A 19,115-nucleotide genomic window follows, 5' to 3' on the forward strand; every position below is an offset into this window, starting at 1 on the left:
TGGTTGAGACTTCGCCTTCCAAGGCAAGGGGTGCTGGACTGATCCCTAGTCAGGGAAGTAAGAGCCCACATTCCTCGCATCCCAAGAAATCAAACATAAAACAAAAGCAATATTGTAACAGATTCAGTAAAGACTTTAAAAACAGTCCCCATCAAAACAAACAAAAACAAACCACGTGCAGCTACCTCATTTTACAGACGAAACATCTGAGCTCACAGAGTAAAGTAATCGGGTCAAGATCACAAGGCAAGTTAGATGCATTTGTTGTTGCTGTTATTTAGTTGCTAAGTCTTGCCTGACTCTTTGCGACCCCATAGACTACCAGTCAGGCATGACTGAGTAACTTCAGTTTCACTTTTCACTTTCATGCATTGGAGAAGGAAATGGCAACCCACTCCAGGGTTCTTGCCTGGAGAATCCCAGGGTGGGGGGAGCCTGGTGGGCTGCCGTCTATGGGGTCGCCCAGAGTTGGACACGACTGAAGCGACTTAGCAGCAGCAGCAGACTGCAGCACAACAGGCTTCCCTATCCTTCACTATCTCCCAGAGTTTGCTCAAACTCATATTCATTGAGTCGATGATGCCATCCAACTATCCCATCATCTGTCACCCCTTTTTCCTCCTGCCCTCAATCTTTCCTAGAGTCAGGGTCTTTTCCAATGAGTCAGATCTTCATATCAGGTGGCCAAAGTATTGGAGCTTCAGCTTCAGCATCAGCAGTTAGATGCATGGGGAGGTTGTTTCCTGACTTCAAGGCCAGTGTTTCCCCCACTGCTCTATACCCAAGAGATTTGCAAGCCATTCAAGAAAAGAAATAGAATATTACGTAAATTTGTATCTCCAGTAAAACAGATAATATAGGGAGGTCTTCTTTAAATTTTCTAGTACGGATGATAATGAAATTGTTTTTTTATTAATTTATTTTTAATTGGAGGATAATTGCTTTATAATGTTGTGTTGGTTTCTGCCATACAACAATGTGAATCAGCCATAAGTAAACATATATCCCCTCCCTCTTAAACCTCCCTCCCACCTCACCTCCTCATCCCACCCCTCTAGGCTGTCACTGTGAAATCACTTTTTTCTCGTCTTCTCACTTCCAGGCACCACTTCCTACTGCTGGATTCACCTTGCATAGACTGCTTCTGAGATAACTGAACTTCTCCCAACCCCCTATTTTTTCAAGTGTAAATATCACAGAATTACACAATCTGTAATTGTTGAATCCGCAGATGCTGAGCTGTATACATGGAAGAACCACGGATAAGGGGAGTCAGCTATAAATTATCTGCTAGTTTTCGGTGGCCAGAGAGCTGGAGCCCCTAACCCCTCGCCCCTTCAACTGTACGGCATTGGTGCTATTGAGACCTGAGAAGAACCAGCTTCTCTCTCTCCAAAGCTCCTCATCAAACTGGATCAAAAAGCCTTGAAGGGAAATTTCTCTCCAAATCTTGGTCTATTCACAGTTAAAGCAAACTGGACTTTTTGTTTAAACTGATACTCATAGAGAAGATTAATTTGCTTTTCTAGTCTTCCTAGCTTTCATGATAAACTGAGAAGTTTCTGTTCTCTTTCTTAGGCAGAAGTTTTGCCCAAGTACTGAGTCCATGTATCATCAGTACCAACTTTCCTTTCCAGGTCATATAAAAGTCTGTGAATCCTGAGTTTGTGTTACTGACTTCAAAACAATGGAAACACTTTCAGTTCTACACCTCACATCCCAGGATCTTCATCAGTCAACCTAGATCCTAATTGTTGTCATCCAAACACTAGGAAACATAATGGGTAAAACAAACGTGTTAATAGGATTCAATTAAATTAAAAACAGGGACACGAGATTGCTTCTTTATGGTGTGGTAGGCAGGTGGGGCAGGGGGAAATAAAAAGGTTGGAGGCCACGGAAAGCAGGGATGAAGATAAGAAACGTGACTCTGAGCCTCCTCTGTGGAGCACACTGGGGAAGTTCCACATCTGTATTTCTTTTATGCTCACGATGAGCCCAGAAGCAAATTGCCATTATCCCTGCTTTCTGGATGAAGTTCAGAGAAGCCAAGTAACTCACCTAAGGGAATAGAGCTGGGCAGTGCAGTCGCCTTGTCCCGCCTGGGCAAGTTCAAGAACCACTGGAAGGGTATGCACATTTCTAAGAACTTTTAGGCCAAAACTAGACAGGCATTCTGACGGGCTGGCAGAGGAAGGAACAGGGGTGCAAGTGGGACTCATTTCTCTTGTTCCCATAAGAATGGAGTCCTTGAACAACCGGGTGAGGATTCCCAGGCAGGGTCCCCGCAGGACAAGGAGCAAAGCCATTGTGGGGGCCTCGCTGGTGTCTCAGCTGAGCTGCCAGAGGAAGAAAATTCTATTTAGGGATGGAGGGAGGTGGGTGGCAGATCTCTGGAGACTCTGAGTAGTCACACTGAGGCACAGGTATAACCAAGCTGCTTCTACCACCCAAAACTGTGCGAAGAGCTATTCTCGGCTAAATGCCAGAGCAGAGAGCGTCCACAAACGGGTTTGCACTGAGCTGCCTCGTACCGGATATACGTCATATTGCAGCCTATTTACTGGCAGTTTGGCTCCTTGTGTGACTGTCTCCCCCCAGGACAGGATCCCCATCAAATAGATGGTTCTGTGTTGGTGCTCAACACAGTGCAGTGGGAGGAACGCCGGCCGAGGCACAGGAGGGGGCAGGGACAGGGGCAGGAAGGGGGAGAGAGTAAGGGGAGACAGTCAAAGAAGAGTCCCTGGCTTTGAGCCCAGGAGCATGGGGGCGGGTATCAGGGGTGGGGGGCGGATGTCAGCAGAGGGGCTGGCCTGCAGGCGGGGGGCGTGGGGCGTGTATGCGGAGCAGGGTGGTGCCCTGTCTGGCCCTGGACAGGTGCCTCCCTCAGCAGGGCACATGAGGTGCCCTCACTGAGTCTGTGGGTGGGGAAGGGCTTACAAATGTCCTTCTGCTCCCTCCTGAGGTTGTTTTTGGCAGAGGAATCCACTAAAAGCTTACCACACGTTCCCTTGAGCTTTTCAAGGACTTCCTGGAGGGCTGGTCCACCCCACCCACTGGGGTAGAATAAACTTGGTTTCCAGGAGCCAGGTTTTCTCTGAGGGGTATGTACCCTGCTAGGCCCAGAGGCTCCTTTCCATGATAATTCCCATCCAGGGAGAGTTCATGGGTCACGAGTCCCTGAGAGGTGGGGAAGAGGCAAGACACCAGCCTCTGCTTCGGCTCAGCTCCTGCACTCTCTCCGTGGAGTTCAGGACTTGAGGTCTAGAAAGTGTTCATCTCTTCCTGGCTCCAGCTCCACTACCTATCAGAGAAATAGAACATGGGAAAGTGACCCCTCACCTACGGCAGAAAAAAAAAGCCTTTGAGAGTTACCACACTCACGGCCCCAGCAGCGGTCTTGCCAAAGTCCTGCACCTGTCATCTCCTCTCCCGCCTCTGTCCAGCCCTCTCCCTCAGCTCACTTCTCTCTGGCGCCTTTTCACTCAGGCCCCCTCCTTGCCATGGTGAAGCACTGTGCGCACGATCGCGGCCATCTGGAACTGCAGACCCGCTCTAGGGCCACAAATCATCATTTTCAAACCAGTATTTAGGCCAGCACTTCTCTACCCCTAATGGGCACGTGAGTTATCTGGAGATCCAGTAAAATGCCAAATCTGATGGAGAGGATTCTGTGGACCACTCTTACCATAGCGAGAGTTTAGAACACTTACTACGTGACCACACTATACTAAATAGACTTTGTGGGTGCTGTGCTGAGTCATTCAGTCGTGTCCAGGTCTTTGCAATCCATTGGACTGTAGCCCACCAGGCTCCTCTGTCCATGAGATTTTTCATCCAAGAATACTGGAGTGGTTTGCCATTTCCTCCTCCAGGGAATCTTCCCAACGCAACGATTGAACCTGCATCTCCTGTGTCTCCTGCACTGAGGGTGGATTCTTTTCCTGCTGAGCCATCAGCAGGAAAAGGGAAGGGAAGACTTCATGGGGGGAACTGTAAATGTAAAAATGATAGCTCCTGTTCTCAAGGAGACATGTGAATAAATTCACACAGGATTTTTCTCCGTGGTTGAGGGATAGAAGGGTGAATGAATAAGGGTACAGCTGCATGGGATGGGCTATATTAGTGCAAGAGTTCAAGGGACGGAGACAGGAGATAGAAGCTACTCACTTTCACACATCTGGCGGGTTGTCGGTCCCTCAGAGTGTGTCCCCTGCAGCCACAGTGCCACGCCATTGCCAGACAAGGCCCCAGAGTAAATGCCTCCTGGTCCCTGGAGACAGCTGTGGCTGGACAACCACGGTTGCTTCACATGCAACCCCTGCTGGGAGTGGTCCAGCATCTCTGCATCGAGGCCCTGATGTTTCTCCCTTCGCCCCATAACTAGCAAGAGTTAATGAGAACACACATGTTCCTCAAAGCCAGAAAGCCATATGCTTCAAGAGAATGTGAGATATTGCATGAACGGGTTATGCTTTTTTTTAAAAAAAAAAAAAAGTGAAATAGGAAGGTCATGTGTGTATAAAAGTACAGCTACTTTTTCAAAAAATAAGACTTTAGAAAGCATTAGAAGAGACACAGATGTATAGAACAGTCTTTTGGACTCTGTGGGAGAGGGAGAGGGTGGGATGATTTGGGAGAATGGCACTGAAACATGTATAATATCATATAAGAAATGAATCGCCAGTCTAGGTTCGATGCAGGATACAGGATGCTTGGAGCTGGTGCACTGGGATGACCCAGAGAGATGGTATGGGGAGAGAGGTGGGAGGGGGATTCTGGATTGGGAACACATGTACACCCGTGGCGGATTCATGTTGATGTATGGCAAAACCAATACAGTATTGTAAAGTAAGATAAAAAGAAAAAAAGAAAAATAAATTAAATAAGCAGGGTGAAAAGAAAAAAGAAAGAAAGCATTAGAAAGCCAGATGTCTTCCTCTTTTGCCTCAAAGGTCTATCTAGTAGGAGATAAGTAGAAGAGGAAAGAATGAGAAGTAAGAAAGGCAGGTCTGAGGCAGACCCAGTGACAACTAGTGGCACTCCCGGAGTCCTCTGCGTCTGGCCTCTTTCTCATCCCTAGTACTACATCTTACTTCCACTGGCCCCCACGGCTGACTCCACACCGGTCTGGGCCCCCCACCATGTCTTCTGGTTCATCTGCTCTTCTTCAGCTTCTTATAGGTGCCACCCTGTCTGCTCACTATACCTCCGTATTTCAACACTCCTCTCATCCTTGGAGACTCAGTTCTCCTAGGAAACCTTCCCCAGCTTGCTCTATGACTTCCAGAATATCTGTTCTTTCTGGTTTTGTTTGTTTAGTTTTTAAGAGGAAGATACCATGTTTGCAGCATTTTTCACAGTCTTTTTTCTTATTTCCCTTGAAGATGAAAATACAGTGTCTTAATTCTCTCTGTATCATTTCATACAGAAATGAGTGTTCAGTATGAGCACTTAAACTGAATTTGGATGGTGCTGGGACAGAACAGAAGAGACAGGGTTGGATTCTTAACACTGTTTGCGCTGGGACTACATAGTAACACATTTATGCTCATGCAATGGAATGCACACCATAAATCTAGAAACCCTATCCTGGACAGTCCTGATCCTGTTACTCTACCCCAAAAATGCCAAAGGAAAACATAAACACATCTTGAAAGGATGTCTGAACTGAGTCAACCAACAGAAGCAGGCTGGCCCTGCTCTCCCTCCACCGTGGCTGTCTGAGTGAAGTGTGTGCGTTCACCACCTGCCATATTTGGGGCGGGCTTACCTCTCTGGAATGTGAATCCTTCCACACTCTATCACTATTTTTAAATGGGATTTGTGTAGAGAGAGAGAAAGAGGTCTTTTCTTTACAGTTTACCTATAAATATCTTTCCCAATAATGAAGGCTATGTCCACTATAGGTCTAAATTTAATATTGCCATAAAAGAGAGAAAAACAGTGAAATGGTTATTTTTTCTACACAACACAAAATGACGGGTTGAATCCACCTGCCTCACTAAATGGATGTAATTTGGGGTAGATACACTGATGGTGTCTGTTTAATTTCTAACTGTTCTAATATTAGGCCTGCCCTACTCAAAGATGTAAGTGGACAATGATTGCCACGTGGGACCTTCATTCTTAGCCATCCATGCCCTTCTTCCACTAAGTGGGGGAAACAGCAGCTCTTTGATTCCACTTCTACAGTTATAGACATTTCAGTGCTTCTCATCTACCTAACACTGCCAGGATATAAGATTTTTCACATTAAACGAACAAACATTTATTTTCATTATGTTTAATGGAGACTTTTCTAAAACGGAATACAGATTTCCCTTTCTCCCCGAAGAGACCATAATAAACTTGAGTTAACATTTTGTTGGACATTTAAGTTTATTATTATGAATCACAGGGACAGCAGCAGAGGCTGTAAGCCAGGACATGAGCTGTTTACCCCTACCCTATCAGGTTTTTTGTTTTTTTTTAAATTGGTTCCTTTTCTTTTTTTTCTTGGCATGGGCAAAATTGCACTTTATTTTTAAAAAAATTTTTATTGGAGTATAGTTGCTTTACAGTGAGGTGTTAGTTTCTGCTGTACAGCAAAGTGAATCAGCTATATATATGTGTATATATATATATATATATATATATATATATATCCTCTCCTTGATTTTCTTCCCATTTAGGTCACCAGAGTATGAGTGGAGGTCCCTGTGCTATACAGTAGGTTCTCATTAGTTATCTATTTTATTGGTTCTTTTTCTATCTCCTGTCTTATTGTCCCTTCTTGCTATCTTACCATGTTTCATCAACTGCTCTCCTATCTGCCCTCATTGTTTCTGCATCTAACTGGTGAGGTCAGATGACCATCTGTTAACACAGTATCTAAACTATGAATAAACATGGACAGAATAGGAGGGACTCTCCTACACATAAAATGCATAAGCTTTCGCACATAACAAATTCTGGCTGCCCAGAATTCTGCCTGCTGCTTCTCCCCCAGCTCACAGGTTTATTTCTCCTTCTTTTCAGTTTCTTGGCTATGTTCTGGATATTTCGATTACTAGGTAAGTGACCTCCAAATCAATGATTTTTTTTTTCTCCCCACATAAAGGTTCAGTCCCAGTCTGAGTCACAGATTAGAGGTTTTTAAATTGTAGTTGGATTCATGGGTGGGTAGAATATTGGTATTGGTGTTTAGTTGACTTTAGAATTTAAATAATTTCCATAGTCTATTTTGGTACTGACAATTTATTTTGCTTTTGTCAGTTCTCATCTCTGATGAAAAAACCTTTTCCTTTTTTCTTATGAGGAGCAGGGAATTAAATTTTGTATTCACAAATGAACCATTATTACTAGACAGATTCTAGAGCTCTTATATGTAGATACAGTTTACTGCAAAGATGAATCACACACACAGAGTATAAAATCAAAAGCAACTAACCAACAGAAGTATGTATCACTTTGTTGCCCACTAACTAGATTACTTTGAAAAAGGCTTCAATTTTTTCATCTATGAGTGTCTTCACCCAAACTTTTGTTGTTGTTGTTGTTGAATTTTTATGGCAGATTTTTTTTAAAAAATCAGTTGTATAAATGCCTTGCTTTATAGCTGTCTATGGATTGCTTATATCAGAAAATAAATCAGATTTTACATCTAAATGCATCCATCCAGAGGGGTTTACTTAAATACTCCTATGTGCTAAAATTGTGCTAGGCACTCTTCTTGTCCCCAAGGAGCGTCCAGACTCATTGTTAATATAACACCACTGAAAATGGAGTCGGGGGGAGGGAATGAAAACCACATAAAAAACATATGTAGCTTAGAATATAGGATGTGGATACAGGCTATACCTGCCAGATGGATTCAGAAAGGCAGGGAGCCATTGCATTCTAGAGTTATCAGAAAAGACTCTCAGAGGGGCTTAAACATAGGGGGTCTTGAGAAATGTGTGAAATTTGGTCTTTCTACCTTCCAGATGGAGAAGATAGAAGCCATGGCTCCAAGGAGGGCATGGGACATATCAGGGGGTAAGACTGGCTTTCTCTGGCCAGAGGCTGGGGCTGGGGAAAGGCTAAGAGCTTAACACAAGGACTTGAACAGGAAGACAGGAAAATAGCCAAGGAGGGCTTACAGCAGGTAGAGAAGTTGAAACCAGTGCTTTAAACCTTCACCCACCTCCATCCAGACAAAGTATGGATGTATTTCTTAAAACAATGTAAGCCCCTTCTCTTTCCAGCCAGCACACTTGCATGGAAGTTAAATTCTGCACACTTGGAATTCAGGGCTTTATTCTGAGAAGCATCAGAGCATGAGAGGGTGGAGAGAGGGAGGAGAAGCCCAGAGCCTCCTGTGAAGACTGAGGCCTGGGTGGGAAAAGCAGCTTCTAAGTGGCTTCAGCTTCAAGGAGGAAAGCACTGCAGAAACCCCATCGCTGAGGAGGGGAGTACTGGTTAAGTCAAGCTCCAAATTCTGAGTTTTGTGAAGGTTTGCATTTCTGCCTAAAGTTCCTTGGGGGACTTTACAATCCTCAGGGATAGAAAATCGTTTACTCAAGAGGAAGGAGGTCTGTTAGGGAACTTTTCCTCCCCGGTATTAATGGAGACACCTGGAGCCAAAAGACAGCACAGCTGAGCCCAGGGGAGAAGGTAGCATTTAGGCCAAGGTGAGATGAGGTGGGAAGTGAGGGCCAGGGGGCCAACTGGGAAATTCTGGCTTCTCCCCCAGCTCACAGAACTCGGTCCAGCTGGAGCGGCGTGCTTCCTCCCGGGCCAGGGCTGCAGCAGTGGCCGACCGTCCCTGGCCGGAGTTGCTCAACCCCCGCCGGTAGCGCCCACTCCCCCCAGGGACTACCGGACCCCGGCCAGGGAGAGCAGACACCCAGGCTGAGCCTGGAGCTAGACAGCCCCTGACCTGGGCAGCGCGCACGGCGTAGCCTCGCCCCACCCCATCCGCCACCCGTCTTCTGTGTCTCCTCGCGTCCTCTCCCCAGGGTCTGCGCCCGTCCCCCACACCTTCACACAGGTCTCGGTCTGTGCTGTAACAGCGGCCCAATTCCCGGCGCTCGGCTCGGGTCAACGTCTGCTGAGCTTCCAGAGGAAGCTCATTCACCGCATAGTTGGAGGGGGGAGGCGTGGGGGGGGGGGGGGGGGGCGCTGTCGTTCGGAACCTCCAGGTGGGAATCCAGGGGCCAGGTGCTCCAAGAAGGGGCTAGAAAATAGATCGGGACGACCCTACCCCCGCCTCCCCTCCAAGTTTGGCCCTGCTTGCCAGTCTCCAAGATTTAGGACTCCTGATACACTTCGTGGGCTCCCCTTGAGCCCTTCCCCTCGCCCGCAACCCAAGGACCCAATGCGATGCCCCTCTCTCCCTCCTCCTCTGCTTCTTTCTACCGCTTCCCCTCCTCCCTCCAGAGTCTTTTCCGTCCACGGTCTAGGGCTCGCGGCCTGCGCCTCTGCAAACACCCCCACCCCTCCAATCCGGGCAGAACTCCGAGGGGAGGGGCCGGAGGCCCCCCTTCCCGCCTGTGGTCGGAGAGGGCAGCGCGGCAGCCCGAGGTGGGTGGGGGGGAGGTAGACAGGGGCCGTCTCTGCGCCCCGCCCGATCAGGCCACTCTGCACACTTAGGGTGGGGGGCGGGAAGCAAGGCTAGCGGAGAGGGGGGCTCCGGTCCGGGCAGGTGCGGGCTCTGGCTGGGCCCAGGCGGGGTACGGGGCGGGGTCTCAGGTTACAACCCCGCGGGGGGCCGGGGGCGGCCCGCGGTTTGGGCGAGTTCGCCAGCCTCGAGAGGGGCCGGGCGCATATAACGGGCGCCGCGGCGGAGAGAAGACGCAGAGCGCTGCTGGGCTGCCGGGTCTCCTGCCTCCTCCTCCTGCTCCGAAGGCCTCCTGCATGAGGGCGCGGTAGAGACCCGGACCCACGCCGTGCTCCTGCCGCCTCGCTGCGCTCCGCCCGGGCCCGGCTCCGCCAGGCCCCGCGGTGAGCTATGATCCGCCTCGGGGCTCCCCAGACGCTGGTGCTGCTGACGCTGCTCGTCGCCGCTGTCCTTCGGTGTCACGGCCAGGATGTCCGTAAGTCGTCCACAGCTCCTGCCTGCCACCCTTCTGTGTCGACCCTCAGCATCCTCTTTCCTGGCCCTCTCGCGCTCTGGAGCCCGCGGGTCTGGGTTAGAGCGGCTCCGGGGTCAAGGCGCGCGGAGACGGGTGCAGGATGCGCAGCAGCTCATTGAATGGAATTCTGCAAGTCAGAGGCTCTGTCCTAACGTCCTCCCCGCGGGTGGTGGTTGGAGGCATTTGCCCGTCCTTGCGTTGCGCAGGAATATTAAAGAAGCAAAGCGTCTGGTCGGAAGTTTGCGCTTAGATTCAAGCGCACTCTCTTTGATAATTAAGCGCACACGCACACTGCTTGACTCACCCAAGCACTCAGGGTTCAGCAAAACAGGTTGTGGCCCATAGATCTTAGGAAAAGTAGGCGAGAAAAAGCACGAGCGAAGAAGCGGGCAAGCGCCAAGGGGTTGAATTCCCAGTGGTGTCCAGGGGTCGGTGTCTGAGGTTCAAAGGGAAGTTAGTTAGACAAAGGAGATTCTCTGAAACTGGTAGGCTGAAACCCGAGGCCGCGATGAAGGGCTTCGGAGAGACACCCTGAGATCTCAGTGCCCCTCGTGGGTTTTCTGCCTTTCATGGCTGGCCCAGGAGCAAGGTGCAGCCCGCTTGGCATCTTGGCTTTCCCCTTGCCTCGAAAAGATACAGAAACTTCCCGCAGGAGAGGCCATCTGAAAGGCGGTAACATTCCAACCAGACCTTGCTTTTGAAACGTCCGGGAAAATAGCGCCCCCTCCCCGCCGTCTTCCCCTCAGCCGCCCTCTCCAGCACCCGCCCCCCCAAGCCAGGTACTACAATGAGTTACTTTTATAAAAGTTTCTGGAACTAGCCGAGGCTCTGCCAGGAGTGAGTGAGCGAGTGTGTGTGTGTGTGTGTAGCAGAGGAGTGGGACACGGTTGGTCGATTGCTATAACAATTTCAACCGTATATGGTTAGAGATGGCAGTTTTACAATCTGGTCCAAAGACAGTTCGAACCGCACCTTTCCATCATCTCCTTTGGTAAAGTCCCACTGTCTGGGATTATATTTAGGACAAATGAAGCCTGGAAAGTGTATTAAGTAGAGAAGTGTTTTTTTTTTTTTTCCACGTGTTTGGGCACGTTTCCGACGGCTGGGATTCCAGCCCTGTCTTTGTATGTTACAGATTGTAAATCAATCGCAGGGGAAATTTAGGGGGAAGGTATGGAAATCAAAAGTCCGTCTGCCGACGATTCTCTGCAGTCTCGCCTGCCACCTGGCTATCTCTGGAGACAGTTTAGAAGGCTTCGGGCCCAGAAGGACTTTCCGTTCGTTAGGGTGATCGACAGGGGCAGAACTGGAGCCCGCGGCGCAGCAGCAAGAAGCCTCAGGCCGAAGATTTTGGCCAGGGGGTCGGGAGGTGCACTAAGCTGGAGGCGCGCTCACGGCACTTGGAATACGGTGTCGCTTAGTGGCCCCAGCTCGGATTGACTATATATTTGTCCTAAATTTGCACTTACACACTCACAAAGCTGTCTTCTTGACTGACCTCTGCCATAGTGCGCAATGGAATTAGCTAGGTGACTCTCAAAATCCCCAAACTCTGCATCTGGTATTAGAGGCGCTCACTTAAGTGGCAGAGCGTTCTCAGCGCCGCAACTTTCCTAGGAGGGAATGAATTCCACAGCTCTTTGGGCCCAGATCTCCCAGTCGCTCCTCCCCCCACCTCCCTCCCCAGGGGCAGAGCATTAGAGCCGCTGGCTTTGCGCCCTAGCGCACCCTGGCCGGGTAACCCACTCCCCTGGGTCAGCGGACCCAAAGACGTGACGTGGGGAAGGACGCAGTCTGCGTGGACGTCAGGAATGTCAGTAACCTAGGGCTCGGGCACGCCCCTCCTCCCCATCTTTCCACAAGTTTGAGAAGCTTATTGGTTGCTGCGTTTTTGACCCACATCTGCATTTCACAGCCCTCGTCTCTGAAAAGTGCCCCTCGGCTCGGGGGAGAGACCTCAATCCGTCTTTGTGAGGCTTGTTTGCGTTAGGAGATTGGCAGCGATGGCTTCCAGATGGGGCTGAAACGCTGCCCGTATTTATTTAAACTGATTCCTTGCGGAGACCTGTGAATCGGACTCTGTGTGCGCTCGAGAAAAGCCCCATTCATGAGAGGCAAGGTCCGGTGGGTTCCCCCGGACTCCCCGACCCCATCTCCCACAATGCCCCCCTGTGCCCGCCCGCCGCCACCTCTCAGGCTCCAGCCCTGCGCGGAGCGGCCGCGAAGCAAAACAGTTCCCCCAAAGAGGTAACTTTTTAATTGGCCTACTACAAAGAGTCGCTTATACGGCCCTGCGGTAATGAGGGGAACACGATCAGGCGCGCCGGGATGCTATCGGCAGCCGTTTCGAACAGCAATTATGGAGGTGCTGGGCTCCTCCGTCCACACCTAAGGGATCCGGTTACGGAGCTGGCTTCTTTCTGGGGCAGTCATTTAATCGCACTTTTCACCCTCCCAGTGTCCGTGGGCGAGCTGCGTCCAGAGCCGCAGTCACAGAGTCACCGTAGGGCTCTCACACCCAGAGCTGCGGCCCCGCCCCAGCGCCCGCGCATCCCGGGACCGCCCTTCCGAGGGAAATCTGATCTGCCTTCTGGGTGAACCCCCTCGTCCAGCATTTTACTCTTTCCCCCCTACGGCCCTCCTGGCTGAGAGTGGGTTCTTCTGTAGTCTGGACCCAACCCCTCGCTTTCTGCAGCTCCACCCATTTTAGCAGTGGGTGTGGCCCAGCGATTTTGCTACTTAAGCTAGGATTTCCCCCCACCCCACCCCGCCAACCCCACCCCACCCCCCACCGCCAAAGGCTGAGGGGATTTTTTTTTTTTGTCTAGTAAAAAAAAAGGTTTATCTTTCAGAGTCTCCTTAAAGAGCGGGGGTAGGCCCGTTTCTCTCTCCGCCCACCTGGTTTGTGGCCCTTTCCTATTATTCATCCCTTGCTGCCAGTGCTTTGACGATTCTGATGAGAAAAACAGCGCTGGGCGCTCCCTAGCACGTGGTGCGGGCTCTGCCACGCTTGGCGCTCTTCGGAGCGCTCTTGTCAGCACAGGCTTCGTTTGCAGGGTGAATTCCAGACGGCAGGGCGCTTATGGAGGGGGACTACTCCGTGCCCTTCTTTGTCTGCATTCTTGGAGGGGGCCGGGCCTGGACTGGCTACTCTTGGCCGGGACCAGGCATTCAAAGCCTCCTTCCATATCCCCTCCGTCACATTGAGACGTTGTCTTCATGTGGAAGCAGGCTCTCTCCAGAGGGGGCTCCAGCTGGAGGTCAGCACCTGTAGAGGGACCTTTGGCCCTGCTTGCCTCCCGGGGCATTTTATCAGCCCTCGTGGGTTCTATCCAGGTGTATTGTTTGACTGGCCCAAACCCCTTCCCTAAATTGGTCCTAAGACTAATATTATTTAAAGAATGGGACAAGATCCTACCTCTGATAGCTCATCCTTTCACACACCTCCACCCCCATATATCTACTTCTGGAGCCTGGCTGCTGATAGAGTCTAATTTCTGTGGGTAGAATTTTCTCCACGCCTTCTGAATTTTAGCTGTCAGTTGTATTCAGCAGATCCCATAATTCCTAGAGGCAGGCAGAAGAAAGAAGGCCTCTGTCCCTGTGTTGGGGGTGGGGTGGGGTGTGGGCATCTCTGCATTTTCCCCTCCCCTCTGTCTTTACAGTCCTGAGTCCCCCAGTTCAGAGGCTCATCCTCCTCCTGCTCCTACTCTAACTTGCCCATGACCCCCACATCATCATGTCTCCCCAATATGAGATGCATGAAGACAGTATTTCATCCTCAGTGCTGCCCCCTCACCCCCAACCTTCCCTGCTGGGTCAGGATTTTCATTGGTGAATAGAGAGCAGAGTGCAAAGTGGACAATAATATTTGTTGACTACGTGGAAGAATGAATGATGTCTTAGAAAAAATAACAAGTTCTCTATGTTGGGTGGCCGGAGTCCACACGCTTCAGCATTCAAATGATGTCAAGTTGACCTGCAACCTCTCTCTTTTTCTCTTCTGGCTCCTCATCCCCTCCTTCTCTTGGCTCTCCGCTTCCCCCCGCCCTACCCTCGGTGCAGAGAAGGCTGGCAGCTGTGTGCAGGACGGGCAGAGGTATAATGATAAGGATGTGTGGAAGCCCGAGCCCTGCCGGATCTGTGTCTGTGACACTGGGACTGTCCTCTGCGACGACATAATCTGTGAAGACATGAAAGACTGCCTCAGCCCCGAGACCCCCTTCGGAGAGTGCTGCCCCATCTGCTCAGCTGACCTCCCCACTGCCAGTGGTCGTAATTTATTTATTTCCTGTTCCACATAAATAAATTACTTGCAGGGGCAGCAAATGCCCTGCCATGGATGCCAGTCATCTCTGTGAAGCAGAGGGACTGGTTATCCATGGCACCCCAGCAGCTGAGGCTGAAGGGAAAGGTGACTTCTCGCTTGCAGAATGACACTGAGTGAGTCTGACACCCCAGAGGGGTCCTTCCTCACCTGACACTCCAGAAAATATGCTCCTAAGACCTGGAGGACAGAGGGGACTCCACACAAGCGTCCTCACTGTAAGCACCTCTGCAAAGTCCTTGAGCCACAATGGAGATCCAGTGCTCCTTCTGGCCAAAACACAGATTCATTCCTCCTCTATTGCCCACACCTTGGCCTCCAAACATGTAGTCTTCAATGTGGAGCAAGCTCTGCTGGCCAATGGGGCGACAGAAAGGGCAGGCCCCCTTTTGAAAAATACGGAGCATTGGTGGCAGTTTCCTTTTGGTTTTGCCTCTGTTGGTATTGACTGCCAATTAAGGAGCAAGTTCCTAGCAGAAGGAAGAGCTGGGGTCTGGAAGTTCTAGTGGTGAAGAGCGGAGCTGGGCCCCAGACAGAGCCCCAGTTGCCTACACCCTGGAGCCGGGGCTGGTGAATGTGTAGGTGTGCAGGTGACCCCTCCCCAGGTCTGGAGCCCATGCTCTATCCCCCTGAAGGGGGATGGGGACAGACATCTAGGCCTTTTGGGTAGCCCTCACCATTTTCTTCCTGATCAAGCCGAGAAGACAGTTGAAAAGGAAGCGAGCAGTTGCCTTTCCTTAACACTTCACCCACCGTGGAAAGCTGCTTGGGGAAGCCGCTTTGATAGCCCACTTCCCCAGATCATTTTTCAGGGGCCTATGTGAGTGAAGCATTGATCACATTTACTATTTCACTGCTACAAATGGGGAAAGGGTTATTGATTCGGGGGGGCACTGACTCCAATGCCCTCTGTAACTTCTGTGCTCTGCTGTTTTTTTGTGCTTGCTTCATGGAGACCCAGCTTGAATGTAAGACCTTTCTAAATACCTAACTCTTCTTCTGGGGTGGGGGATGTGTTGCAGGGTGCTTGGGCTATGGGAGGGTCTTCTTACCCTTCTGGGGAAGAGAAGAAACTGAACTTCTCCGTTTCTCAGTTTTGGGTGCTTTCTCTCCTGGTGGCTGATAGACCTTGAGTTCTTTGTATTCTTTTTGGCCCCTGCATGCTGATTGCCTTTCAATAACAAATTCTGGGTCATCTCTGTTCCTCTTGGGACCTCAGCAACTCCAGACCCCAGTGAAACCTAACACCCCAACAGAGGGCTTCAGTGGAGTAACAGGAAGCTACCTCCTTCCCTGGTTGTGTCCCTTTCTATGATGCCTTCATGAAAGTTTGAATGACAAGAAGTTGTACTTATCCATTTCATGACTCTTACATTCTCCTTCTCTATTTCTTCCATTTGCAGGGCAACCAGGACCAAAGGTGAGGATTGTTGTTGTTTGCTTTTTTTTTCCTCTTTATATTTTCTTCATTAAAAGCAATGCTGTACTCATTCAGCATGCGTTTTTTAGGCATCAACAAAAGATCTGTTTCACTGGGCACCTTGATGCAGGGGCTACTGTTTTGTACTGGAGGCTTGGTGAGCTTGCTTGACTCAATCCTGACAATGTTTCATGTTTCAGGGACAGAAAGGAGAACCTGGAGACATCAAGGATGTAAGTACACTTTCTACTCCCATGTTGCGTCAACTTTTCTAACTGGGTCATTTCCTTGAGGTCTCTTCTAACTTGCCATTTTGTCGGTGTCTCTCTCACAGATCGTAGGACCCAAAGGACCTCCTGGACCTCAGGTAAAAAAAAGAGAAACCCCGTTTTCCATGCTTTCCTTGAGTTATTGATCAGCAGGCTCTCTCAGTCTTGCTGTCGTCTCAATATTTTCTTCATTTTCAGGGACCTGCAGGTGAACAAGGTCCCAGAGGTGATCGTGGTGACAAAGGTGAAAAAGTGAGTAGAGAAACAATGCTGTCTGACCCTTGTGGACTCCCCAGGTTCTCTAAGGACCCCTCCAAATGCCTCAAGGGCAGCCTGTAGACAGATGGGTCTTGTATAAACACTGCTTCACACTGGGGCCTCTTTCTCTTTCTGCCAAGGGTGCTCCTGGACCTCGTGGCAGAGATGGAGAGCCTGGGACCCCTGGAAACCCTGGCCCCCCTGGTCCTCCCGGCCCCCCCGGCCCCCCTGGCCTTGGTGGAGTAAGTATCCTTATGTCCCCTTCCTTCAGGCTGTCTCTCCAGAAATGTGGCTTCTAAATTGCTAGTCACACTCACCTGGCTGGCTCCCAGGGCTGCCAGAAGTGTGTCCACAGCCTGTCTTGAACATGGACTTCTCCCCCAGGGCTGTAATTTAGTGGAATCACATAGTGAGCGAGAGACTGTGGCGCTAAGGACTGACTTTGTTCACTCACTGGGTTTCTGTAAAGAAAGTCTTCAGTTACCTGGCTTCCTGGCATCTCTACTGTGTGGCTGGTCCTTGGGAGTGGGTGTAGGGGTTGGAGGAGAGGATGACTGGGCACTCGCGGTTCCCTGGAAGAAGAGTGACCACTGTCCTTGGAAGACGTTGAAGCTTCATCTTTGCCAAGTACATTCCAAGCAACTATTTATTCTCATGAAAGAGCCCCACTGAGGAAAGGTGTGTGGCTAAAGTTGTTTTTGGAGTCAGACCAATCAACAAATTACATTATTGCCCAGTTTTTGCAGGTTTGCCATTTTGATGTTTGCTATGATTTAAATTTTTAAACTTGAATGGCTCATAGATGCCTACTATATTCTCTGGTAAAATATTTTAAGACTGTTGATTTTAGTGTTTTGCTGGGCATTAAGGTCTTAGAAAAGAAAAAAAAAGAACCTTTAAAAGTTATATTTTAGTTATAGTTTTCAATTTATGTGGAATAATATATTTAATATTTTCAAATTAAAGAAAACTTACAAAATGAAATGCAAGTAATGGATACTCTTCCAAGTAACACTTCATCTTCCAGGGAAATGGTTATGCCACTGTCATCTAATAAGCCATTTCCAAAACTTTTGTTCAGGAATCATTAGTGTTTCTGATCAATGCTAGGTTAGTCTCCCACAATTAAAAGTTTTTTTCTATCCAGATATAGCTGACCTAGCCATGTAGGAAAAGCATATAGCCTCTCAAGCTTTTAATGTTGTTGGGTTTATTTGCAGAACTTTGCTGCCCAGATGGCTGGTGGGTTTGATGAGAAGGCTGGTGGCGCCCAGATGGGAGTGATGCAGGGACCAATGGTAAGAAAAGGCACCAGTTCTTCGCAGCCAAAGTGGCAGGAGGCGGCCCTCAGCAGAGCCAGGGACTCTGACAACCTCACTTTACAGATAATTACTTGGAGCGGCCCTTCCCCATCAGTTACATAACCTCCCATTTAGCTAGCCCAGAGCATTTGGTTTTTAATGGCGATGGATGCCAGTTTTAATGATGCGCTGGAGTGACTAAGAAGAATGAGGATGGAGAGAGGCATATAGGCTGATCTGTCAGAAGGCCAGTTGCTATTGCTCTTGGAATGAGAACTGAAGAATGCAGACAGCAGCCACTGTTCTCCAGCATCCACAAGACTTCCAGCAGGAAATCTCAGTCCTGTGGCTCCCACTTGGCACATGCTAAATGAAACTCAGACTTTAGTAAACATGGCTGCTGTCCAGAGGAAAGCAAGGCCAGCTTCTCTGTCCAAATGGTACCTATAAATAAAAATAGAATGTTGCGAGGGGAGAGGAAAATGAGAGGGAGCAGCCCCTGCAGGGCCCCTGCTCACAGAGTAACTCCTTGTCCTTTGTCTGGGCTGTTGGCTGGGAGGCGGCGGCACCGTGGAGGCCGAGGGTGAAGCCTTTCCAGTAAAGCTCCTCATTTTCTGTTCCAATGCAGGGCCCCATGGGACCTCGGGGACCCCCAGGCCCTGCTGGTGCTCCCGTAAGTATTGGATTTTTCCTTTTGGAAAGTGGAGACACAGATGCTTTCAAGCTCTCTGATGTCTGTTCTAGGGGGCCAACCTGGTGTCCTTGCTTTAATTTTTAGGGACCTCAAGGATTTCAAGGCAACCCTGGTGAACCTGGGGAACCCGGTGTCTCTGTGAGTGCTGGCGCGGGCCCTGCCCTCCTGGGGGATCTTCTGGCAATGTGCCATTCACAACCTAGTCCTGTTGCCTTCTGGGCTCTGCCCAGTGCTTTCTCCAGTGGAGGGCTCAAAGGAAGCTCAGATGTCCCGTCTTAGCTCTGGGGGAACTGACAGGGAGCCAGATGTGGCAGGAACCACCCAGGATTCTGTCATGTCAGTCCTTTTTCTGGGTCACCCCTTCTGGCCTGTGCTGTCCACTGCTTCCCGCTATGATCTGCTCTGCGCCTCTTCTCTCTCTCAGCACAAACTGGTTCCTCCATCTTTTTTTCCTTTTAGATGAACTAGCTTCCAAAAGCTATAATCCCTGGGTTTCGCCCACTGATTAGGTGTCTTCCCCCCTCTAACCATCTCTTAAGCTCACTTATTTTGTTTGTAGGGTCCCATGGGCCCCCGTGGTCCTCCTGGCCCCCCTGGGAAACCTGGTGATGATGTGAGTACACCTGAGTCAATCAAGTGGCTGCCTCCCTTGAAAGGGCCTGGAGAGAGGGGTGCTGGAGAGAGGGGTGCTGGAGAGAGGGGTGCTGGAGAGAGGGGGTGCTGGAGAGAGGGGGTGCTGGAGAGAGGGG

General features: G+C 49.9%; 1 protein-coding gene across 3 annotated transcripts in view; it reads left to right on the forward strand.

Annotated features, from left to right (window-relative positions):
* The first annotated feature begins 9,824 nt into the window (after positions 1-9,824).
* LOC120861316 (collagen alpha-1(II) chain) overlaps positions 9,825-19,115 on the forward strand; it is a 30,042-nt gene continuing 20,751 nt past the window's right edge. The window contains exons 1-11 of one of the 3 annotated variants that reach the window (XM_040236954.1): positions 9,825-10,058; positions 14,163-14,372; positions 15,828-15,844; positions 16,045-16,077; positions 16,179-16,211; positions 16,312-16,365; positions 16,512-16,613; positions 17,592-17,669; positions 18,301-18,345; positions 18,451-18,504; positions 18,926-18,979. In XM_040236954.1, the coding sequence (XP_040092888.1) occupies positions 9,974-10,058; positions 14,163-14,372; positions 15,828-15,844; positions 16,045-16,077; positions 16,179-16,211; positions 16,312-16,365; positions 16,512-16,613; positions 17,592-17,669; positions 18,301-18,345; positions 18,451-18,504; positions 18,926-18,979 (765 nt within the window). In that variant the 5' untranslated portion in view covers positions 9,825-9,973. The remainder of the gene's footprint in view (positions 10,059-14,162; positions 14,373-15,827; positions 15,845-16,044; positions 16,078-16,178; positions 16,212-16,311; positions 16,366-16,511; positions 16,614-17,591; positions 17,670-18,300; positions 18,346-18,450; positions 18,505-18,925; positions 18,980-19,115) is intronic. The other 2 variants (XM_040236955.1, XM_040236956.1) reach the window with 2 other exon arrangements.

Source organism: Oryx dammah, unplaced genomic scaffold (assembly GCF_014754425.2).
Source record: "Oryx dammah isolate SB20612 unplaced genomic scaffold, SCBI_Odam_1.1 HiC_scaffold_11232, whole genome shotgun sequence".
Classification (NCBI taxonomy): Eukaryota; Metazoa; Chordata; class Mammalia; order Artiodactyla; family Bovidae; genus Oryx; species Oryx dammah.